Below are 26,429 nucleotides of genomic sequence, written 5' to 3'. Positions count from 1 at the left end.
ACACTTCTGCAAGCGGCAGCGCTCCATGTTGCCATCAGGTGATCCCCAAGTGCCAACTTTGCTGCCTCATATCTCAGTAAGTACTGACTCTTAAATTTTTTTTTTTATCCTATAACACTTAGAAAAATGTGCTCTTTTTTCAATAAAAAAAACGGATTTTTTTATTTTTCTAAATATTCGGGGCACTGGAGTAGTGAACGTATATATACGTTTGGACCGTTTACGGGTTAAAGGAGGGGTTTGGGATATTTGCTGTTTGGAGTGACATCTGAACTGTTGTATCTGCGCATCTCTGCAAAGACAGTGATTATTTGTGAATGATGATGGTGTTTCTCTTTTGGGTCACCCTGTTTCAGTGGGAGACAGCCAGTGTGTTAAAAAAAAAAATTGCAGGATCACTTGTTTTGCTTCATTACTGTTGTTCATAAGAACATAAGAAAGGAGGAACACTGCAGTAGGCCTGTTGGCCCATACTAGGCAGGTCCTTCACAGATCCAACCCATTAACAGAATAAACACTACCCATGCAATAAGCTTTGACAGTTCTATTTATTTACGTGCAAGCCCCACTCAAATCCAACCCCTCTCACTCGTGTATTTATCTAACCTAAATTGGAAACTACCCAAGGTTTTAGCTTCAATAACCCTGCTAGGCAGACCGTTCCACTCATCGACTACCATATTTCCAAACCACTACATGCACTTTCCTATATCTTTTCTAAATCTAAACTTATCTAATTTGAATCCATTATTGCAGGTTCAGTTACCCTGAGCCTCTCATTGGAGCATAGAATAAATATATTATGTTTTCTAGCATTATATCATTACAACAGTAAAGCCAAGGTGAACATCATTATGTTGAAGGTGTATACGTATATTGATGTAATTTCATGTAATTACTGTTCTTATTCTTTGATATAGACAATTGTTTTCTTACTTACATAGGTTTTTCTCCTTTTTCTAAATAGCTCTTGTTCCTTTTTATTTCTTCTATTGTCCATGGGGAAGTGGAAAAGAATCTTTCCTCCGTAAGCCATGCGTGTCGTATGAGGCGACTAAAATGCCGGGAGCAATGGGCTAGTAACCCCTTCTCCTGTAGACATTTACTAAAAACGAGAAGAAGAAAAACTTTATAAAACTGGGATGCTTAAATGTGCGTGGATGTAGTGCGGATGACAAGAAACAGATGATTGCTGATGTTATGAATGAAAAGAGGTTGGATGTCCTGGCCCTAAGCGAAACAAAGCTGAAGGGGGTAGGGGAGTTTGTGGGGGGAAATAAATGGGATTAAATCTGGAGTATCTGAGAGAGTTAGAGCAAAGGAAGGGGTAGCAGTAATGTTGAATGATCAGTTATGGAAGGAGAAAAGAGAATATGAATGTGTAAATTCAAGAATTATGTGGATTAAAGTAAAGGTTGGATGCGAGAAGTGGGTCATAATAAGCGTGTATGCACCTGGAGAAGAGAGGAATGCAGAGGAGAGAGAGAGATTTTGGGAGATGTTAAGTGAATGTATAGGAGCCTTTGAACCAAGTGAGAGAGTAATTGTGGTAGGGGACCTGAATGCTAAAGTAGGAGAAACTTTTAGAGAGGGTGTGGTAGGTAAGTTTGGGGTGCCAGGTGTAAATGATAATGGGAGCCCTTTGATTGAACTTTGTATAGAAAGGGGTTTAGTTATAGGTAATACATATTTTAAGAAAAAGAGGATAAATAAGTATACAAGATATGATGTAGGGCGAAATGACAGTAGTTTGTTGGATTATGTATTGGTAGATAAAAGACTGTTGAGTAGACTTCAGGATGTACATGTTTATAGAGGGGCCACAGATATATCAGATCACTTTCTAGTTGTAGCTACACTGAGAGTAAAAGGTAGATGGAATACAAGGAGAATAGAAGCATCAGGGAAGAGAGAGGTGAAGGTTTATAAACTAAAAGAGGAGGCAGTTAGGGTAAGATATAAACAGCTATTGGAGGATAGATGGGCTAATGAGAGCATAGGCAATGGGGTCGAAGAGGTATGGGGTAGGTTTAAAAATGTAGTGTTAGAGTGTTCAGCAGAAGTTTGTGGTTACAGGAAAGTGGGTGCGGGAGGGAAGAGGAGCGATTGGTGGAATGATGATGTGAAGAGAGTAGTAAGGGAGAAAAAGTTAGCATATGAGAAGTTTTTACAAAGTAGAAGTGATGCAAGGAGGGAAGAGTATATGGAGAAAAAGAGAGAGGTTAAGAGAGTGGTGAAGCAATGTAAAAAGAGAGCAAATGAGAGAGTGGGTGAGATGTTATCAACAAATTTTGTTGAAAATAAGAAAAAGTTTTGGAGTGAGATTAACAAGTTAAGAAAGCCTAGAGAACAAATGGATTTGTCAGTTAAAAATAGGAGAGGAGAGTTATTAAATGGAGAGTTAAAGGTATTGGGAAGATGGAGGGAATATTTTGAGGAATTGTTAAATGTTGATGAAGATAGGGAAGCTGTGATTTCGTGTATAGGACAAGGAGGAATAACATCTTGTAGGAGTGAGGAAGAGCCAGTTGTGAGTGTGGGGGAAGTTCGTGAGGCAGTAGGTAAAATGAAAGGGGGTAAGGCAGCCGGGATTGATGGGATAAAGATAGAAATGTTAAAAGCAGGTGGGGATATAGTTTTGGAGTGGTTGGTGCAATTATTTAATAAATGTATGGAAGAGGGTAAGGTACCTAGGGATTGGCAGAGAGCATGCATAGTTCCTTTGTATAAAGGCAAAGGGGATAAAAGAGAGTGCAAAAATTATAGGGGGATAAGTCTGTTGAGTATACCTGGCAAAGTGTATGGTAGAGTTATTATTGAAAGAATTAAGAGTAAGACGGAGAATAGGATAGCAGATGAACAAGGAGGCTTTAGGAAAGGTAGGGGGTGTGTGGACCAGGTGTTTACAGTGAAACATGTAAGTGAACAGTATTTAGAATAGACTAAAGAGGTCTTTGTGGCATTTATGGATTTGGAAAAGGCGTATGACAGGGTGGATAGGGGGGCAATGTGGCAGATGTTGCAGGTGTATGGTGTAGGAGGTAGGTTACTGAAAGCAGTGAAGAGTTTTTACGAGGATAGTGAGGCTCAAGTTAGAGTATGTAGGAAAGAGGGAAATTATTTCCCAGTAAAAGTAGGCCTTAGACAAGGATGTGTGATGTCACCGTGGTTGTTTAATATATTTATAGATGGGGTTGTAAGAGAAGTAAATGCGAGGGTTTTGGCAAGAGGCGTGGAATTAAAAGATAAAGAATCACACATAAAGTGGGAGTTGTCACAGTTGCTCTTTGCTGATGACACTGTGCTCCTGGGAGATTCTGAAGAGAAGTTGCAGAGATTGGTGCATGAATTTGGTAGGGTGTGCAAAAGAAGAAAATTGAAAGTGAATACAGGAAAGAGTAAGGTTATGAGGATAACAAAAAGATTAGGTGATGAAAGATTGGATATCAGATTGGAGGGAGAGAGTATGGAGGAGGTGAATGTATTCAGATATTTGGGAGTGGACGTGTCAGCGGATGGGTCTATGAAAGATGAGGTGAATCATAGAATTGATGAGGGGAAAAGGGTGAGTGGTGCACTTAGGAGTCTGTGGAGACAAAGAACTTTGTCCTTGGAGGCAAAGAGGGGAATGTATGAGAGTATAGTTTTACCAACGCTCTTATATGGGTGTGAAGCATGGGTGATGAATGTTGCAGCGAGGAGAAGGCTGGAGGCAGTGGAAATGTCATGTCTGAGAGCAATGTGTGGTGTGAATATAATGCAGAGAATTCGTAGTTTGGAAGTTAGGAGGAGGTGCGGGATTACCATAACTGTTGTCCAGAGGGCTGAGGAAGGGTTGTTGAGGTGGTTCGGACATGTGGAGAGAATGGAGCGAAACAGAATAACTTCAAGAGTGTATCAGTCTGTAGTGGAAGGAAGGCGGGGTAGGGATCGGCCTAGGAAAGGTTGGAGGGAGGGGGTAAAGGAGGTTTTGTGTGCGAAGGGCTTGGACTTCCAGCAGGCATGCATGAGCGTGTTTGATAGGAGTGAATGGAGACAAATGGTTTTTAATACTTGACGTGCTGTTGGAGTGTGAGCAAAGTAACATTTATGAAGGGGTTCAGAGAAACCGGCAGGCCGGACTTGAGTCCTGGAGATGGGAAGTACAGTGCCTGCACTCTGAAGGAGGGGTGTTAATGTTGCAGTTTAAAAACTGTAGTGAAAAGCACCCTTCTGGCAAGACAGTGATGGAGTGAATGATGGTGAAAGTTTTTCTTTTTTGGGCCACCCTGCCTTGGTGGGAATCGGCCAGTGTGATAATAAAAAAAAAATAAATAAATAAATATATATTATCTTTAGAAAACATTGCTATTTTTATTGATCTGAAATACACTCTTAAGTAAAAACAGTCTGCTTGCTCTGCAAATGCAGTCCCCCTAGCCCCGTCCCTTTTCTAACCAGATAGCTACTCCTAAGTCCCTGAGTAAAGAAATTCTGGAGCAGCCCATGGTAGACAATGAGAGAGGTGTTAGGACAGCTATTTATATTTATCTTTTTCAGGGTATCCGATCGTGAGGTTCCTGTGTGGAGTGACAACAGATATTGTGCATGAAAAGTGGACAGTGAGAGCTACAGGTGGTGTCTACTTAACTAGAAGGCAGCTTCCACTGAAGTTAGCTTGGGCTTTTTCTATTCATAAATCTCAGGTGAGTTTGATAAGGCCCATCAGTTGTTAGTCATTAATTATGGCTGTACAGCCTCTCCTAACTTAGCAACGTACTCGTTTGCCAATGACTCGGACTTACGACGGGCTCTCTTACCAGTATGCATACCTAAATAATGTATATTAGAGCTGATTTCCTTTATTCTGTTTATTACAATACACAGTACACTATTGTATAAACATTTAAAAATATACTAAAAATTTTATAAATGGTGCAAGGGTGACATTAAAGCAATATCAAAGATGGTTGACATAAACCCACTGCCACTATATAAAGCTTCTCGTTTAGTGATGAATTTGTTTACCGACGTGGTATTAGGAACAGAACTCCGTCATTAAGTGAGGAGAGACTGTAGTCTCCTTTGTTTCTAACAATATAAAAATATGAGTACATATTTTGGTAGTAATGTAGCATTACATGTATTGATGTGTGGTGCAAAGTGTGTTGGAATAATGCTTCCATTATTATCAACCAGATGTCACATGCAGCTTAAAGTTAGCTTGGAGCTTCCGCACAACAGTACCAATTAGTACTCTTTAAGTAGTTCAAGATTAATGAAGTCATTAAGATACAAGTAAGCATAGAATAGGTTATTGTAATTTTACATAAAAGTTATCTCTGATGAAGGCTGAAACATATTTAAAATACAAGGTATGAAAGTTGAGGATTCCAAACACAACCCTTTGACTAAACACAAATGATTGTTTACTTTCAATATTAGTGCACAGCAGGTAATACATGTATAATACAATCCCAGAACACTTGAGAAAAGGGGGGGGGACTTAGGGTAACTTGTAAGCAGGATATGTATAAGTAAAAGAAAAAAACAGTACATGTATGGCTAAATGACTGGCAATAGGCTTTAAGTTTTTCATTGTCATGGTCAGGTAGACCTACAGGGGCAAACATTATGAAACATAAAAAAAAGATATACCAGAGCAAACCTAGCCAATCAAACACTTTCCCCTTCTATCTGCCCAACTTAACATGGATATTTAGAGACAAATCACCATGTTTGACTTGGGAATGTGTGTAAAGGTAGAAAGTTGAAAGTGAACATAGAAAAGAGTAAGTTGATGAGGGTATCAAATGATTTAGATAAAGAAAAATTGGATATCAAATTGGGGAGGAGGAGTATGGAAGAAGTGAATGTTTTCAGATACTTGGGAGTTGATGTGTCAGCGGATGGATTTATGAAGGATGAGGTTAATCATAGAATTGATGAGGGAAAAAAGGTGAGTGGTGCGTTGAGGTATATGTGGAGGCAAAAAACGCTATCTATGGAGGCAAAGAAGAGAATGTATGAAAGTATAGTGGTACCAACACTCTTATATGGATGTGAAGCTTGGGTGGTAAATGCAGCAGCGAGGAGATGGTTGGAGGCAGTGGAGATGTCCTGTCTAAGGGCAATGTGTGGTGTAAATATTAGTCAGAGGGCAGAAGAGGGGTTGTTGAGGTAGTTTGGTCATTTAGAGAGAATGGATCAAAGTAGAATGACATGGAAAGCATATAAATCTATAGGGGAAGGAGGGAGGGGTAGGGGTCATCCTCAAAAGGGTTGGAGAGAGGGGGTAAAGGAGGTTTTGTGGGCGAGGGACTTGGACTTCCAGCAAGCATGCGTGAGCGTGTTAGATAGAAGTGAATGGAGACGAATTATACTTGGGACCTGACGATCTCTTGGAGTGTGAGCAGGGTAATATTTAGTGAAGGGATTCAGGGAAACCGGTTATTTTCATATAGTCGGACTTGAGTCCTGGAAATGGGAAGTACAATGCCTGCACTTTAAAGGAGGGGTTTGGGATATTGGCAGTTTGGAGGGATATGTTGTGTATCTTTATACGTATATGCTTCTAAACTGTTGTATTCTGAGCACCTCTGCAAAAACAGTGATAATGTGTGAGTGAGGTGAAAGTGTTGAATGATGATGAAAGCATTTTCTTTTTGGGGATTTTCTTTTTTGGGTCACCCTGCCTCGGTGGGAGACGGCCGACTTGTTGAAAAAAAAAAAAAGATTTTTGTGTTGCTATGGATTGAAATATATTTCAGAAATCATTAAAATATTTTTTATTGAGCACAAATGTAAAAAATTTCCTATGTTGCTTTGATTAACCCTTTCAGGGTCCGTCCCGTAGATCTACGGCTTTACGTTCAGGGTCCAAACCGTAGATCTACGCCATGAGCTCAGCTCACTCTGATAAACTGTGAGTGGTACATTTGGGCCTAGATATGAGAGAATACATCTATGTGGTATGTGTGCACCACATAAAACAGATCCTGCAGCACACTGTGTATAATGAGAGAAAAAAAATGAAATCATGATTTTTCGATTAAAACAGCAACTTTGCAGTGTTTTTTCGTATGTTTTTTATAGTTGTATTTGCGATTTCTTGGTCTCATTTGATAGAATGGAAGACATATTACAGAAATAGAGATGATTTTGATTGGTTTTAGCACTGGAAATGGCTTGAAACTGAGCTCAAAGTAGCAGAAATGTTAAATTTTTGCCGATATTCAAGAGTAAACAAACGACCTCACACGTCTAATACACGTCAGCTGGTGGGTCTAATATACATTCACAAATATGGTGATGATATTTATACAATTATTACAGTATTGCATAACAGTAAATCTTCTATTTTTTGGTGTGAATAAAAATTCATTGTGTGAATAAAAAATCAAAATGGAATTTATTTGTAAAGCCTCAAAACATAACTAATGAACAGAGGAAATGTTAGTTTAGTGCCAGGAATGCCTACATTGTTCATTCTGGACCCTATTTTGAAATTGGAATATTTTGAACTTTGTGTTAAATTGGCCAAATTAACAATTTCCGATCACTTTATTTTGTAGTTGAAACAGTTGACTTGGCGATTTCTTGTGCTCAATCGATAGAATAGAAGTAATACTAGTGAAATAGCTAAGAATTTGGTTGATTGGAATAATGTAATTGGCCTAAAATGGGAGTCAAAGTCGGCAAAATCGCCGATTCGTAAATATCGCTGACACATCAAAATTCGCGAGAGCATAATTTCGTCAATTTTCCACCAAATTTCGTACTTTTTGTTTTATTACCTTCACAAAAAGATTCTCTACGATTTCATAAGAAAAAATAACAAATTTTTTTTTTGAAAATTCTTGGACACTGGTGCGTGACTCCAGATTTGGGCCTTGGACCCTGAAAGGGTTAAAACATACAGTGGAACCTCGCTTTTCGGCTGCTGTGTTTATCAGCTGATTTGTATTTAAGCCATTTTTCCCGCGGAAATTTTGCTCCGTATTTCGGCTGTTGCCTCATATATCAGCCGTATTAGACGCGTCAGCCTGGGACACCATGCATAGGTGAGTCAGTCTCCCTTTGTCTGTTGGCGAGTGAGCGTGTACTCCCTGCATGCATTCATCCAAACATTTCCTTAAAATCCATTGTTTTTGGTGGTTTTTTATTAAGTGCGACTATGAAATAAGTCACCATGGGATGTATGGCAAAAACAAATTAACGATCACTTCTATCTTGGCAAAGAAAGAACAAATCAAGGAAGCTGATGCGGCTTGTTTATTAATTGCGACTGTGAAATAAGCCACCGTTGGCAGGGAGTGTAGCATGCAGGCAGGCAGGGAGTGTAGCAGGCATAGAGAGAGAGTAGCAGGGAAACCAGGGAGTGTGGAAGGGAGGCAGGGAGTGTAGCAGGCAGGCAGGGAGTATAGCATGTAGGAGGGGAGTACAGCAGGCATGCAGGGAGTGTAGCATGGAGGGAGGGAGTGTAGCAGGGATGCAGGGAATTTAGCAGGGAAACTGGGAGTGTGGAAGGGAGGCAGGGAATGTAGCAGGCATGCAGGGAGTGTAGCAGGCAGGCAGGGAAGTAACCCCAGAGAGGGCTTTGATACCTGAAGTTCTTATGAAGGGGGATTCCCCTTCCAAACAATAATCAGTCCTCCCTCTCTCCAAAAGCCAACAAGATCTTCAGTAAAGGTATGTGATAGTGATTTAAGTGTTTATTTGTTTTATTTATTTAGTTCTCATTGTTTTTTGTATGTAAAACTATAATTAATCTTTAAAAAATGTATTTTTTGTGAATATTTTTGGGTGTCTGGAACGGATTAATTTTTTTTTTTTTTTTTTTTTTTTTCAACAAGTCGGTCGTCTCCCACCGAGGCAGGGTGACCCAAAAAAGAAAGAGAATCCCCAAAAAGAAAATACTTTCTTTAGAATCTCCCATAAGCACAGTATCATCAGCAAAAAGTAACTGTGTCAATTCCCATTTTGAATTTGATTCCCCATAATTTAATCCCACCCCTCTCCCGAACACCCTAGCATTTACTTCTTTTACAACCCCATCTATAAATATATTAAACAACCATGGTGACATTACACATCCCTGTCTAAGACCTACTTTTACCGGGAAGTATTCTCCCTCTTTTCTACACACCCTAACCTGAGCCTCACTATCCTCATAAAAGCTCTTTACAGCATTTAGTAACTTACCACCTATTCCATAAACTTGCAACATCTGCCACATTGCTCCTCTATCCACTCTATCATATGCCTTTTCTAAATCCATAAATGCAATAAAAACTTCCCTACCTTTATCTAAATACTGTTCACATATATGCTTCAATGTAAACACTTGATCTACACATCCCCTACCCACTCTGAAGCCTCCTTGCTCATCCGCAATTCTACATTCTGTCTTACCTCTAATTCTTTCAATTATAACCCTACCGTATACTTTTCCTGGTATACTCAGTAAACGTATTCCTCTATAATTTTTACAATCTCTTTTGTCCCCTTTCCCTTTATATAAAGGGACTATACATGCTCTCCGCCAATCCCTAGGTACCTTCCCCTCTTTCATACATTTATTAAACAAAAGTACCAACCACTCCAAGACTATATCCCCCCCTGCTTTTAACATTTCTGTCATGATCCCATCAGTTCCAGCTGCTTTACCCCCTTTCATTCTACGTAATGCCTCACGTACCTCCACCACACTTACATTCTGCTCTTCTTCACTCCTAAAAGATGGTATACCTCCCTGGCCAGTGCATGAAATTACCGCCTCCCTTTCTTCCTCAACATTTAAAAGTTCCTCAAAATATTCTCGCCATCTACCTAATACCTCCCTCTCCCCATCTACTAACTCCCCTACTCTGTTTTTAACGGACAAATCCATACTTTCCCTAGGCTTTCTTAACTTGTTTAACTCACTCCAAAATTTTTTCTTATTTTCATTAAAATTTCTTGACAGTGCCTCTCCCACTCTTTCATCTGCTCTCCTTTTGCACTCTCTCACCACTCTCTTCACCTTTCTTTTATTCTCCATATACTCTGCTCTTCTTATAACACTTCTGCTTTGTAAAAACCTCTCGTAAGCTACCTTTTTGTCTTTTATCACACCCTTTACTTCATCATTCCACCAATCACTCCTCTTTCCTCCTACCCCTGCAGTTTCGAATTGGAGCCGACCTTCTGGAACAGATTACGGCCAAAAAATGAGGTTCCATTGTACGTAATTCAGAATTTATGAAAGTATTACTTATTTAGCACTATGCACAATAACACCGGGATAAGCTTGCTGTTATAATAGTAACATTACTTTATATATTGGACTTAAATCCCCAGAGCTTTAACATGACTTCTGTATACTGTATTAGAATATTAGTTAATGAGATGTGGTCAGGCAGATAAATATGATAAGCTTATGAAGCTACAAGAGACTTGGGGAAAAATTGGCTAGCCAGACATCAAGTTTTTAAAATTGGGAAGCGAGTGCACACACTTGGGGTTGGAAGGTGAATGTTTTTTTTTTTTTCCTCATGGATTACATCAGCTAGGTAGGAAAGAGTGAGTGAAGTGTTATTTATCATATTTTACAGTAAACAAGATGCTTCATTTAGCTAAAACAAATTATCATACATAATAACATGGTTTTTGGGACCTGACGAGCTGTTGGAGTGTGAGCAAGGCAATGTTTTGTGAAGGGATTCAGGGAAACTGGTTAGCTGGACTTGAGTCCTGGAAATGGGAAGTACAATGCCTGCACTTTAAAGGAGAAGTTTGGATATTGGCAGTTTGGAGGGACATCTAAACTGTCGTATCTGAGGGCCTCTGCAAAGACAGTGATTGTATATGAGTGTTGGTGAAATTGTTGAATGATAATGAAAGTTTTTTCTTTCTTTTTGGGTCACCCTGCCTCGGTGGGAAATGGCCGACATGTTTAAAAAAAAAAAAAAGTCAGACAAGTTACTTATTTCCATTGGGTCCTTGATTTCCATTCTTTGTCTTTGTGTACTGAATGGTTCTTCAGTTTTCTTGTGCTTGGCAGTGTTTTTGTGTCTTTCAGTGTCACTCAGTTTACCTGCAACTGAACATTTGCAGGACTCTCTCATTTGAGTCTTGTACAATACGTAAACTGGACCTGACTGGCCATGTTCTCTTTCTACTCAGTGTCTGGATGCAAGCAAGTGGATGTGTATACATCTAGGACTGCATGTTGATTTGTGATGGTCTTTTCATACATTTTAAAAATATTTTGTTTGTTTTTAAGTTTACTGATTTTTACTATTTAATAGATTACATTTGTAGTGCAACACAACCAAAACAAACCTACAGAGTGCAAATGGCAGCTTTTGTGTACTACTACTGTATCTTACTGCCGTAACTCACTACCATTTGATAGTTTGATGGTAAACACGTGGATTAGCCTACTGATTCTACTGTAGTTCATCTGATTTCATTGCCTGGTTTACCTTAGCCTATCACTGCTAAGTGCCAACAAATTTTTAGGATTATTTTCAATATTTACTCATTATTTTATACAAAATAGTTTACACAATTCATTATTGTCATAGACATAGACAGTCGCTGAGATTACTGATTAATATCAAAAAACTTCTCTAGGCTTAGGTCGAGGCCTCTGGGCAAACAGGTGTGACTGGGACCTACCTAACATGGGCCAGTAGGCCTGCTACAGCACTTTTTATATCTCGTTCTTATGCAACGTTCGACCTCCAAGATGCTGGGTAAATTTTCGAGACTTATTTTGGGAAAAACAGCGTCTTTGTCTCTGTAAAATACGGTAGTTTACTTTATAGGTTTTTACATATTTTAAAGATGTTTGCTTGCTTTTGACTTTGTACTAGTGGCATGTGTTCATAAGAGGCAAAGTAAGCATTGTTTATCAAAATCTTCCCTTTGTTTAGTTAATATTTTTTTCATAGTACAGGTCTCCCTCAACATTCACGTTTTCAGCTTTCGCGGGCTTCACACATTCGTGAATTCCCAACCGCCAAATTCCCAGCCGCCAAATCATATTCAAGTTTCCCGCCACCTGCGAGTCCCTACTACCCTCCCACCGACCCCCGCAACTGGCAGCCAGCCCTCCCACCACTCAGTGTGGTGAGTGTTTTGTTTGTTCATTATTTGCTATTAAACTGCAGTATAAATAATGTAAACCCATTCATGACTGCATATTGGAATGGTTATTCGGACAGGTATTAGACGGTGACATGTATTTACTCTTGAACACAGCAAAGAATCAAACATTTCTGCTACTGCTAATAGTAATAATAATAATAATAATAATAATAATAAATACGATATAATTGAAGAAGGAAGTTGTACAAAAGTACGAGGGAGTGGTTGACACATCGTCAGTGTGGCTTTGCTGGAGTGAGCATTAGTCTCCCTGCTCTTCTAAACATTTCACAATAATTCGTTGTGTTTGGTACTTGTAGACTGAGTGCGACTGGAGTGGTAGAGGCAGTGGTTGAGGCAGCTGTTGAGGCAGCGATTGAGGCAGCTGTTGAGGCAGCGACTGTGGCAGTGGGTGAGGCAGCGATTTAGGCAGTGGGTGAGGCAGCTGTTGAGGCAGCGATTGAGGCAGTGGTTGAGGCAGCTATTGAGGCAGCGATTGAGGCAGTGGGTGAGGCAGCTGTTGAGGCAGTGCATGAGGCAGTGCATGAGGCAGCTGTTGAGGCAGCGATTGAGGCAGCTGTTGAGGCAGCGATTGAGGCAGCTGTTGAGGCAGCGATTGAGGCAGCGATTGAGGTAGCTGTTGAGGCAGCTGTTGAGGCAGCGATTGAGGCAGTGGTCACTGAGGCAGCTGTTGAGGCAGCGATTGAGGCAGTGGGTGAGGCAGCTGTTGAGGAAGCGATTGAGGCAGCTGTTGAGGCAGCTGTTGAGGCAGCGATTGAGGCAACTGTTGAAGCAGCGACTGAGGCAGTGGGTGAGGCAGCTGGTGAGGAAGCGATTGAGGCAGTGGTATTTAATAACATACATGTTATTAATAATAATAATACATGTTATTAATATGTACTATTATTATTTATAACATATATGTTATTAAATACCACTGCCTCAACCGCTGAATTATTGTGAAATGTTTGGAAGAGCAGGGAGACTAATACTCACTCCAGCATAAACAAAGCCACACTGACGATGTGTCAACCACTCCCTCGTATTTTTGTACAATTTCCTTCTTCAATTATATCGTATTATTATTATTATTATATTATTATTATTATTATATTATTATTATTATTATTATTATTATTACTATTGTTATTATTAGCAGTAGCAGAAATGTTTGATTCTTTGCTGTGTTCAAGACTAAACACATGATGTCACCGTCGAATACCTGTCCGAATAGCCATTCCAATATGCAGTCATGAATGGGTTTACATTATTTATACTGTAGTTTAATAGCAAATAATGAACAAACAAAACACTCACCACACTGGTGGGAGGGCTGGCTGCTAGTTGCGGGGGTCGGAGGGAGGGTAGTAGGGACTCGCAGTGGTTGGGGAAGTGGTGGAGGCATTGGTGGAGTCTGTGGTATTTAATAACATACATGTTATTAAAGCATAACATATATATATTTAGTACAATTTACGACGTTTTCATGTATTTTATGATTGTTCATGGTTCAACAAGTTAAGGAAGCAGTATTGTATTATATTTCCCTACAATATATTGGGGCACCAAACATTCACGGTTTTTCAACATTTGCGAGGCTCTTGATCCCCTAACCCTCGCGAATGTTGAGGGAGACCTGTACATAGCATTCTTCATCTTTGTTAGTTATGTTTCTGTGAATTTAAACCTGGTGTAATATGCTGCTTTGCTTTAACCCTTTCAGGGTTGAGAGGCCCTCTCCTAAACTCAGAAAAAAAAAAAAAAATTCTTATGAAATGATAGAGAATCTTTTCCCGATCATAACGACACCAAAAGTATGAAATGGAAAACTTACGGAATTATGCTCTCATGAAGTTAGCGGTCTCAACGATGTTTACACATTGGCGATTTCGCCCTATTTGAGCCCTATTTTCGGCCAATTTCAGTGTATTGGTTGACAAAAATCATATCTATTTCGCTAGAACTCCATTTTTTCTATCGAATGTGTACAAGAAACCACCCATTTACCAATTTTAAGTATCCAATAAAGTGGTCAGAAATTGGTAATTTTGCCAATTTCACACAAATTTCAGAAGATGCCAATTTCCAAATAGGGTCTAGGATAAGCAAGACAGACATTCCTGACACTAAAATAACATTTTCTCTGTTCATTAGTCATGTCCCCAGACCCCTCTTACATCTCTTTTGCTTTCCACTTTGAATTTTTATTCTCACAAAAAATAGAAGATTTACTGCTATACAGACTACTGCATTAGTGTAGAAATGGTATAAATAATATTGGTGCATTTGTGAAAGAAAGACTCACCAGTTGACGTGTATTGGACGCTTGGCATGGTTTTTTACTTTTGAAATTTGGTAAAAATCGAACATTTCTGCTACTTTGAGCTCAATTTCAAGGTATTTTTCATTATGAAACCAATCAAAAATCACCTCAATTTCTGTAATATGTCTTCCATTCTATAAAATGAGACCAGGAAAACTAGAATACAACCATAAATACCATACGAAAATACACTGCAAAGTCGCTGTTTTAAACCAAAAACACGGTCGGAGTTTTTTTCTCATGCACCGAGTGCTGCAGGATTTTTTTTTTTTTTACCGTGCACACTGACTACATAGACTCATTCTTTCATACGTAGGCCTACCAGCTTTCTCTCACTAGATTTGAAGGCGCTAGAACTTAGGCGTTTTAGTACGTCAATAACCCTGGTGCGTAAGCTGTACTAGTACGTCAGAAACTCCGAAAGGGTTAAAAATAAATTAAGACTTACTCTAGCTACCCCTACCATCCGACTTACAACCGAGCTTGGTTCTGACCAACCAGTCGTAAGTCAAAATAGACATAAGTTGAACCTTAGAAAATTGCCGACAGACTGGGTAAGGCGTAATGTCAAATCTTTCTATATAAAGTACCTACATAGTATCATATGTTACTTTTTACTAAATATTTTACTACTGTATATCAACATCACAGTTATTGTTAGGATTTTATTTTATTATTTTTGTATTTCATTTTTTACTTTACTTTTTATGCTGTTAGTACTGTATTTTATACTGTAAGGTTTAGGAGAAACAGTGTACAACACAAACAGTTATTTATTTCCAAGAACATTTGCACACAAAACAATGTGTTTGAATTCACTTCGAATGTAAGAAACTGCAGGAACAGAAAAGTATAAAATAATGAAATATAATAAAGTTGGTAGAATTACCGACAATATGTAAAGTAAAAGGACACAAGTGCAACTAATGTGACATTTATTGTGGCAACGTTTCGCTCTCCAGGAGCTTTATCAAGCCATTACAAACAATACATGGACACAGAGGGTATATAAAGGCTCAGAGTGAGGTGTAATACTAGTGAGGTACCATTTCGATGTTCACTAGTGGTAGTAGTAGTGGTAGTGACAAAAGTAATACAATATGGTAGAGCAATTAATTCGTAAAAGGATATAAAAGCTATTACTTGGGTAACATAAAAATAGGTTGGACAAATATAGACTGGAATGAGGCAGCTTGTTTCAGTGTTCACTCTCTGTGCTTTGAGTAGTATAACAGGAGAGACTATGTGATGGCAGGGTTTACTGTTTTCAGGAGGATTCTTGCTAAGACTTCGGAGATGGTGAAGCTGCCGTTGTTTTGTTTAATTGTATTCGAAACAGCGATCAGTGCTGATTCAAGGCACTTGCGTCTGCGGAAATTAGTTTCTTTGATCACTAATTGGGCGTCTCTGAATTTCATGAGATGATTGGTGGAATTTCGGTGTTGTACACAGGCTTTGTTCAAGTTATTGTTCCTACATGCGTAAATGTGTTCATTGAGGCGGGTGTCGAGGTTTCTGGCTGTTTCACCTTTGTAAATCTTGTCACAGCCTCCACAGGGTATGGTGTAAACTCCTGCATTGACTGGTTCGTGGTGCTTGGATTTTGTCCTGGTTATATCCTTTATTGAAGTGCTGGAAGCGATGGCGACTCTGGTGTTAGCTTGTGAAAGTACTTTTGAGACGTTCAGTGCAACCTGGCTGTTGGGAAGAATTATAACTTTGCTGGGAGTGGTGTTGATGCGTTGCTCTACCATATTGTATTACTTTTGTCACTACCACTACTACTACTACTACCACTAGTGAACATCGAAATGGTACCTCACTAGTATTACACCTCACTCTGAGCCTTTATATACCGTGTCCATGTATTGTTTGTAATGGCTTGATAAAGCTCCTGGAGAGCGAAACGTTGCCACAATAAATGTCACATTAGTTGCACTTGTGTCCTTTTACTTTACATAATGAAATATAAATGAAATACAAATAAGGATTGGGACACATTTACAGCCCACTAGTGCTTGGTTGGGGATCGTCTACGCTTTCTTCCTCTGAAGGGGTAGGGAGCACTCTTCTTGATAAACAGAGTTTTGTTTGAATTTTCCTTTTTTTCTTTTCATCATAAATGTGTCTGCATTTACACATTGCATCCTGTACCATTCTCTCAATCTTGACAAACTGTTCAGTGAGATTTACTGTCCAGTTAGTACAGTTAACCCTTTGAGGGTTTTCGTCGTACTAGTACGTCTTACGCGTAGGGGTTTTTGACGTACTAGTACTCATAAATTCTAGCGACCTCAAATCTAGTGGGAGAAAGCTGGTAGGCCTTCATATGAAAGAATGGGTCTATGTGGTCAGTGTGCACAGTCTAAAAAAAATCCTGCAGCACACGGTGCATAATGAGAAAAAAAAAACTTTTTCCATTTTTTTTTAATAAATCAGCGACTTTGCAGTGTATTTTCGTATAGTATTTATTGTTGTATTCTAGTTTTCTTGGTCTCATTTTATAGAATGGAAGACATATTACTGAAATTGAGATGATTTTGACTGGTTTTACAATGAAAGGTGCCTTGAAATTGAGCTCAAAGTAGCAGAAATGTTCGATTTTTACCAAACTTCAAAAGTAAACAAATCGTGCCAAGCGTGCAATACACGTCAACTGGTGAGTCTAATATTCTTTCACAAGTGCACCAATAATATTTATACCATTTTTTACACTAATGCAGTAGTCTGCATAACAGTAAATCTTATATTTTTTGTGAGAATAAAAATTCAAAGTGGAAAGCAAAAGAATATAAGAGGGGCCTTGAGACGTGACTAATGACTAGAGGAAATGTCATTTTAGTGCCAGGAATGTCTTTCTTGTTTATTCTGGACCCTATTCCGAAATTGGCATCTTTTGAAATTTGTGTGAAATTGGCAAAATTGCTAAATTCTGACCACTGTACTGGATAGTTGAATTTATAAATGGGTGGTTTCTTGCACCCATTCGATAGAAAAAATGGAGTTCTAGCGAAATATTCATGTTTTTTGTCGACTAGTACAGTGAAATTGGCCGAAAATGGGGCTCAAAGTGGGCAAAATCGCCGATCCGTAAACATCGCCGAGACCGCTAACTTTGCGAGAGCATAATTCCGTAAGTTTTCTATCAAATTTCTAACTTTTGGTGTCGTTATGATCGGGAAAAGATTCTCTATCTTTTCATAAGAGAAAATAATTTTTTTTTTTTTTAAATTTGGCCGACCCTGAGAACGAGTTTTGGAGAGGGCCTGTCGACCCTCAAAGGGTTAATAGAGTATGATGCTGCTGATAGGGCAGGGTAGCTCAAAGGGATGCTGCCTGCGTGGCACATTGCCACGAGTAGCCGTCAAATATTGTACAGCGGTATGCATCAGCCACCCCAGCCCTGCTGCCAGACACACGGTCGTAAGTCGAGTGGACGTATGTCGAGCAGGTCGTAAGTCGGATGGTAGGTGTATTCTTAATTAAATTCCAGTTTAATAACAAGAGTCCAAAACAAAAACTGTAGGTATTCCAGCTACCAAGGTAACCTTATTTCTGTTATCATGTCCCCAGGCTTCTCCTGTAAAACACCTGCCCTCCATTTTGAATCTGTCATCACACACAAATCAACGTTTTTCAAAAGATTTCTGCTAATAAATCATAATCAGGAATGCTTGGTTATGGTTTAGGCCAGCATAATTGAAGCCAACCTAGTGAAAACCTATAAAACAGACTGGGGAGGGGGGACCCTTCCCCAGCAAAGTAGACATTTCTCTTTAATTTTAAATCTATTTCAGGCCACTACACTCTGAAGCTGACTCAAATCTTGTCCATGTCATTAGTGTGTTTTCTGGTCTATCTATTGGCACCATGAAACAGCTAACAGAACCAGACTGAGCATCCTAGAAAAAGCCTCAAATTCAGTTTTAACCCACTGCAGTGGGCAGTTTTTTTTTTTTTCATACTGCATGCATCCACTGCTAAAATTTGCTGCTCAACAAATTTGAGGACACTATGAATTATTGGTAATAGTGTTATGAACTCTTATTATAACATACTAAATAAATTAAACCTCTGGATCATAAAAATAATTAAGAGTTCTGGATATAAATGGCTTTTTACCATTTCCAAATGTTTGTCATAGATTTAGTCCCTTAAATTGAGGTTTTCCTTGCAATCACTGTCGATGTATTTCTCTCAACATGTCCATCTATACCCTCTTACATTTGCCCTGTAGCACTAAATAACACTTACTCTTGTAATAATAATAATATTGACTAATGAAACTGAAACATACCAACAATCAGGTATGAAGACCATAGCAAACCTTTATTTTAGATCTTTTTCTCGGGATTGTTCAATCTTTATCAAGTCAGACTTTATAAAGCTAATGCCTGAGCAAATTCTTAAAAAAAAAATAAGGGCTTGCTTACAGGTCTATTCCTGCATAATTTATTCAGTTCTTATATTGTATCTGCATTTTCATTATACAGTACAAGTGGTGGTGTGTTAATTGCCAGTTTCTCCTATTGCTTCTAGGTTTAGCACTTCTTTTTTTTATTATAATAGTAATTCTATTGCTTCTAATGAAACTTTGCTTTTTACCAGGGAATGACTCTGGATTGTGCAGAGATGTCACTGTCCAGAGTGTTCGAGGCAGGCCAGGCATATGTTGCACTTTCTCGTGCCAGGAACTTGAAAGGACTAAGAGTATTGGATTTTAATCCAACATGTGTACGTGCTCATCCTGATGTTCTCAAATTTTACCAGGGACTGAGACACTATGCAGAGCAACAATCAATTGAGAACTTCCTCTGATGAATCATTTCCATAGTTCATAATACAATACTGCGTTGTTTTCAGAATAATAGGACATTTAAACCTTTTGTAGCTTTAAACTCTTTTAGAAGGTAGTTGTAACAGCAGTGTTTTTTATTTTAATTCCTCTAAAAAATCCTACATTTAATTGGAATTAGAAATAAATACTACATGACCTATTTTTGCTGTAATCCAAGGTGGACTCTATTTAAACATAAGAAGCTATGGGAATGAATAATATAGGAAGTATGTATATCTACTCTAAAGGAGGGGTTTGGGATATTTGCTGTTTAGAGTGACATCTAAACTGTCGTATCTGCACGCCTCTGGCGCAGCGCTGTATAGCCCTTGTGGCTTAGCGCTTCTTTTTGATTATAATAATAATAATGCACGCCTCTGGCAAGATAGTGATAGTGTGAATGATGGCGAGTTTCTTTTAGAGTCACCCTGCCTCAGTGGGAGACAGCCAGTGTGTTAACACTATGTGCTGTACATTTTTTTTTATTATAATCATAACTAAGTGCTAAACTCATGAGGGTCATACAGTGTTGCGTTAATTACTGTAGAGCATGTGATAAAGCCTCACTCGGAAGTGTCAAAGATATTTTTTTCCTGCTTAACATCTTAATGATCACTGATTAGCTTACTCCACTGTCTACCTAAATGGGCTGATTCAAACTTCAGGCCAAGTGCGTGTGGTTAATAACCACTCTCATGGCACACACAAGTGAACTGTAGATATAAATCCACAGGTACTCTTGTAAACCCTATTGGAGCCTAGTTCCTAGGCCTTTTGTGTATCCATGTGCTCTTGCACATCCGCAGGATGGATATGGGGTGCACAATAAACTAGCCACTTCAGTGGCAAGATCTAATCTCTCTCATGACATCTGCAGGGGCCCTGTAGTGTTGCAGCAACTACCTGTTTTATTTATTATTGCAAAAGTTAAAATTGTTTGATGGTGATTTTCCTTAAACACTGAAGGGTTGGCTGTAAACACATTGCAGCACCAGTTAGGAATTATTGTTATTATAATCAAGGGGGAAGCGCTAAACCCGGAGGATTATACAGCACCTGGGGGGGGGATGTGGAAGGCATTCTGGCTTAATTCGGGGAACTGGAGCACAGATCCAATTCCCTAAATCAAGAGCCCCTCACCAACATCAAGGAACCTTCCTTGAGGGGACCAGTTAGGAAGAAGCACCTAAAGGCATGATCAAGGGTTGTCAAACCCACTAGCCATCCATCATGCTGCAGCGACAGCTAAAATAACACAGCTTTTGAAGTTTAAATCCTATTCATCCATTCATTGAAAAAATTTATTGTTCATTATGACATACACATGCACACTCAGATGCAAGTATATGTACATTTCCTCCCCTCCCCCCCCCCTTTTTATTACAGGCTAAAAGCTGTTTACTACTACTACTGCTCGTTACCTATTTGTAGGTTATGAAACACAAATGGGGAACAGGATGAAGTTGGAGCCATCTGTGGGCCAGCAATTTTCTGATTTCTGCTCTGCTCTTTTTGTGAACAAGGACATTTACCTCTTTCCACAGAGGCCATTTACATTGTTAGGCAGTGCGGATAGATACAAGTTATAGGTAATGCTAGCTGGTCTGTATACCTCGTCAATCTTGAGCCTGGCTCATGGCCGGGCTCAGAGTAGAGACTCAAAACTCATCAAAGGTACTATTTCTGGGTCCACAGCCCTTTCTTGGTCCAAAGATTTAAGGAGATAAGCTTCCTCCTGCCTTGTCACCTTCTGACAACTTTGATACAGTGCAACTGGCAAAGCTTACCTTACTGGATCAAGGACTTTCATCTTGGCAGCAAATAAGTCAGTTTTCTCCTGAAGCTAGTAGAGACAATACTATCCTGTCAATTTAGTGGAATAATTTCATCAAGAGAATAACCATGTCGGTTGTTGACCAAGGGCCACCAGGTTTTGGAGTCCATTCTTTCTGATGCTAATTTTCTTTGTGTTAGCCTCCCATCCAGAGATGGTCCAGTTTTGGACTTTTGCCATTTACCAACAGGCTTGCCTATGCAGGTTCCTGTTATAGTCAAATGCCTCATATACCCTCTCAAAGCCTTAAACTTAGAAGTAGAGGCCTCTTGGCAATGAAAGCTAGACCAAGGCTGATCTGAAGCCTTCATCACATGTTGCCAGTGAGGGATGTATATGTGTAAACATATGTTTAGTGGAGGCATTCACGTGATTATTAACATCACCTTGGAGAGGAGTATTCCAGTTGGAAGCAGCAAGGTTGGCAATTTTTCTCTCTCCTACAGCCAGGTTGTGAATGATGATTCTTTACTTCATTCTGTTAGAATCTTCAATGTTGTAAATACAACCTTGTGGTCTGATGATCCAACATAGCCAAGAGATGTATTAGTGATTGTGCCCTCAGATTACTCGCAGTGTAGGGAAGTCAACAATGTTTTCCATGTCAAACACTGCAAAGGTCATAAAAATCCCTCTATAAATTTACTGAAATTGTCAACTATTGTAATATGCTGATATGTTGAAGCAGAATGAAGGGACTGTCTGTCAGCCAGTGCCTGTCATCTCCCTCTATTTATTTATTTATTTATTTGTAAGGACATATCCTGCATCAAGAAAACAGGAATGTTTTTTCAGCCTCAATTTGTGTGTGTATTCTTTTAACTATTTTAAGATGCCTGATGTTTATGAATGTTTTAATAATCTATTTTTAAACTGTATTTTAATGTTTTGTTTCATATGTGATGATGATGATAACCAAGATTGTCAAAACAATAAACATGATGCTGTTTGTCTGTACATTGTTTTAAGTGCTCCTGCAAAATAAATTACATATAAATGCATATGTAAACGTTGCAAAAATCTTCGACAAGTGTGATCGTGATGTAATACCAGCAAAATGTGTGTGAAAGGAAAAAATGGAAACATGGGCTGATGGATTTTTAACTTTCTAAGAAATAAAATGCAAAGAGTAATAGTAAAAGTCTAAGACTGCCACAGAGAAAAGTTCTGTTCCCCAAGGCACAGCACTCACCCCCATCCTTTTCCTCATTCTCATATCCCACACAGGCATAAATCATAGCACTATCATCCTTTGCAGATACAGTGGACCCCCGGTTAACGATATTTTTTCACTCCAGAAGTATGTTCAGGTGCCAGTACTGACTGAATTTGTTCCCATAAGAAATATTGTGAAGTAGATTAGTCCATTTCAGACCCCCAAACATACACGTACAAACGCACTTACATAAATGCACTTACATAATTGGTCACATTCGGAGGTAATCGTTATGCGGGGGTCCACTGTATTAGAATTTACATAAGTTACATCCAGTGAGGACACAGCAAATCTCCAAGCTGATGTAAACTAAATCTTACAGTAGTACTCTTAAGGGTACTCTCATGTAGCTTACAATAAATTATCATGTGATGTGTAATAAACATTACTCTCATGTAATGTGCAATAAACATCACTTTCATGTAATGTGTAGTAATAAACATTATGTACAACATACATTACTTCATGTATCATGTAATAAACTTCACTCTTATGTATTATATACTAATAAACATTACTCTTATAGAATATACAATAAACATGTCTCTTTTACTTACCTGAACACAATACAGTGGTACCTCGGGATACAAATTTTTTTTGTTCCATAAGACTATTTGAGTGCCGATATTGAACAAATTTGTTCCCGTAAGGAATAATGTAAATCAGAATAATCCATTTCAGACCCCCAAAAATACACTTACAAAAGCACTTACATAAATACACTTGCATAATTGTTTGAGCTTTGAGCTGTTCGTATCCTGAGGTACCACTGTATATTAACCTTCATATACTGCACATTATTTACATCAAACACGGATTTTTTTTAGGTTTTGTTAAGTAACACTGAAAATTATATTTGAGAATGTAAACATGGACAATGGACTATGCCCAATGATGCTTGAATTTCCTGTGTTTATAATTACTATTAATAAGTTTACTTATAGGTAGTAGATTGGTAGACAGCAACCACCCAGGGAGGTACTACCGTCCTGCCAGATGACTGTGAAACAGAAACCTGTAACTGTTTTGCATGATGGTAGGATTGCTGGTTTCTTTTTCTGTCTCATAAACACGCTAGATAACAGGGATATCTTGCTACTCCTACTTACACTTTGGTCACACTTCACAGACACGCACATGCATATATATATACATACATCTAGGTTTTTCTCCTTTTTCTAAATAGCTCTTGTTCCTCTTTATTTCTTCTATTGTCCATGGGGAAGTGGAAAAGAATCTTTCCTCCGTAAGCCATGCGTGTCGTATGAGGCGACTAAAATGCCGGGAGCAATGGGCTAGTAACCCCTTCTCCTGTAGACATTTACTAAAAAAGAGAAGAAGAAAAACTTTATAAAACTGGGATGCTTAAATGTGCGTGGATGTAGTGCGGATGACAAAAAACAGATGATTGCTGATGTTATGAATGAAAAGAAGTTGGATGTCCTGGCCCTAAGCGAAACAAAGCTGAAGGGGGTAGGGGAGTTTCGGTGGGGGGAAATAAATGGGATTAAATCTGGAGTATCTGAGAGAGTTAGAGCAAAGGAAGGGGTAGCAGTAATGTTGAATGATCAGTTATGGAAGGAGAAAAGAGAATATGAATGTGTAAATGCAAGAATTATGTGGATTAAAGTAAAGGTTGGATGCGAGAAGTGGGTCATAATAAGCGTGTATGCACCTGGAGAAGAGAGGAATGCAGAGGAGAGAGAGAGATTTTGGGAGATGTTAAGTGAATGTATAGGAGCCTTTGAACCAAGTGAGAGAGTAATTGTGGTAGGGGACCTGAATGCTAAAGTAGGAGAAACGTTTAGAGAGGGTGTGGTAGGTAAGTCTGGGGTGCCAGGTGTAAATGATAATGGGAGCCCTTTGATTGAACTTTGTATAGAAAGGGGTTTAGTTATAGGTAATACATATTTGAAGAAAAAGAGGATAAATAAGTATACAAGATATGATGTAGGGCGAAATGACAGTAGTTTGTTGGATTATGTATTGGTAGATAAAAGACTGTTGAGTAGACTTCAGGATGTACATGTTTATAGAGGGGCCACAGATATATCAGATCACTTTCTAGTTGTAGCTACACTGAGAGTAAAAGGTAGATGGGATACAAGGAGAATAGAAGCATCAGGGAAGAGAGAGGTGAAGGTTTATAAACTAAAAGAGGAGGCAGTTAGGGTAAGATAAAAACAGCTATTGGAGGATAGATGGGCTAATGAGAGCATAGGCAATGGGGGTCGAAGAGGTATGGGGTAGGTTTAAAAATGTAGTGTTAGAGTGTTCAGCAGAAGTTTGTGGTTACAGGAAAGTGGGTGCGGGAGGGAAGAGGAGCGATTGGTGGAATGATGATGTGAAGAGAGTAGTAAGGGAGAAAAAGTTAGCATATGAGAAGTTTTTACAAAGTAGAAGTGATGCAAGGAGGGAAGAGTATATGGAGAAAAAGAGAGAGGTTAAGAGAGTGGTGAAGCAATGTAAAAAGAGAGCAAATGAGAGAGTGGGTGAGATGTTATCAACAAATTTTGTTGAAAATAAGAAAAAGTTTTGGAGTGAGATTAACAAGTTAAGAAAACCTAGATAACAAATGGATTTGTCAGTTAAAAATAGGAGAGGAGAGTTATTAAATGGAGAGTTAGAGGTATTGGGAAGATGGAGGGAATATTTTGAGGAATTGTTAAATGTTGATGAAGATAGGGAAGCTGTGATTTCGTGTATAGGGCAAGGAGGAACAACATCTTGTAGGAGTGAGGAAGAGCCAGTTGTGAGTGTGGGGGAAGTTCGTGAGGCAGTAGGTAAAATGAAAGGGGGTAAGGCAGCCGGGATTGATGGGATAAAGATAGAAATGTTAAAAGCAGGTGGGGATATAGTTTTGGAGTGGTTGGTGCAATTATTTAATAAATGTATGGAAGAGGGTAAGGTACCTAGGGATTGGCAGAGAGCATGCATAGTTCCTTTGTATAAAGGCAAAGGGGATAAAAGAGAGTGCAAAAATTATAGGGGAATAAGTCTGTTGAGTATACCTGGCAAAGTGTATGGTAGAGTTATTATTGAAAGACTTAAGAGTAAGACGGAGAATAGGATAGCAGATGAACAAGGAGGCTTTAGGAAAGGTAGGGGGTGTGTGGACCAGGTGTTTACAGTGAAACATATAAGTGAACAGTATTTAGATAAGGCTAAAGAGGTCTTGTGGCATTTATGGATTTGGAAAAGGCGTATGACAGGGTGGATAGGGGGGCAATGTGGCAGATGTTGCAGGTGTATGGTGTAGGAGGTAGGTTACTGAAAGCAGTGAAGAGTTTTTACGAGGATAGTGAGGCTCAAGTTAGAGTATGTAGGAAAGAGGGAAATTATTTCCCAGTAAAAGTAGGCCTTAGACAAAGATGTGTGATGTCACCGTGGTTGTTTAATATATTTATAGATGGGGTTGTAAGAGAAGTAAATGCGAGGGTCTTGGCAAGAGGCGTGGAGTTAAAAGATAAAGAATCACACACAAAGTGGGAGTTGTCACAGCTGCTCTTTGCTGATGACACTGTGCTCTTAGGAGATTCTGAAGAGAAGTTGCAGAGATTGGTGGATGAATTTGGTAGGGTGTGCAAAAGAAGAAAATTAAAGGTGAATACAGGAAAGAGTAAGGTTATGAGGATAACAAAAAGATTAGGTGATGAAAGATTGAATATCAGATTGGAGGGAGAGAGTATGGAGGAGGTGAATGTATTCAGATATTTGGGAGTGGACGTGTCAGCGGATGGGTCTATGAAAGATGAGGTGAATCATAGAATTGATGAGGGGAAAAGAGTGAGTGGTGCACTTAGGAGTCTGTGGAGACAAAGAACTTTGTCCTTGGAGGCAAAGAGGGGAATGTATGAGAGTATAGTTTTACCAACGCTCTTATATGGGTGTGAAACATGGGTGATGAATGTTGCAGCGAGGAGAAGGCTGGAGGCAGTGGAGATGTCATGTCTGAGGGCAATGTGTGGTGTGAATATAATGCAGAGAATTCGTAGTTTGGAAGTTAGGAGGAGGTGCGGGATTACCAAAACTGTTGTCCAGAGGGCTGAGGAAGGGTTGTTGAGGTGGTTCGGACATGTAGAGAGAATGGAGCGAAACAGAATGA

At 39.1% G+C, this 26,429-nt stretch overlaps 1 protein-coding gene across 3 annotated transcripts in view; it reads left to right on the top strand.

Moving 5' to 3' along the window:
* The window catches only part of Pif1 (Pif1 DNA helicase), a 93,154-nt gene extending 73,795 nt beyond the window's left edge, over positions 1–19,359 (top strand). For all 3 annotated transcript variants that reach the window (XM_070092178.1, XM_070092179.1, XM_070092180.1), the window contains exons 11-12: positions 4,540–4,685; positions 19,046–19,359. In XM_070092178.1, coding sequence (XP_069948279.1) covers positions 4,540–4,685; positions 19,046–19,255 — 356 coding nt within the window. In that variant the 3' untranslated portion in view covers positions 19,256–19,359. The remainder of the gene's footprint in view (positions 1–4,539; positions 4,686–19,045) is intronic.
* The last annotated feature ends 7,070 nt before the right edge of the window (positions 19,360–26,429 follow it).

The sequence above is a fragment of the Cherax quadricarinatus genome, chromosome 38 (assembly GCF_038502225.1).
Source record: "Cherax quadricarinatus isolate ZL_2023a chromosome 38, ASM3850222v1, whole genome shotgun sequence".
NCBI classification, from domain to species: domain Eukaryota; kingdom Metazoa; phylum Arthropoda; class Malacostraca; order Decapoda; family Parastacidae; genus Cherax; species Cherax quadricarinatus.
Note: the sequence above shows the minus strand (reverse complement) of the source record. Positions and strands in the feature narration are given on the sequence as shown.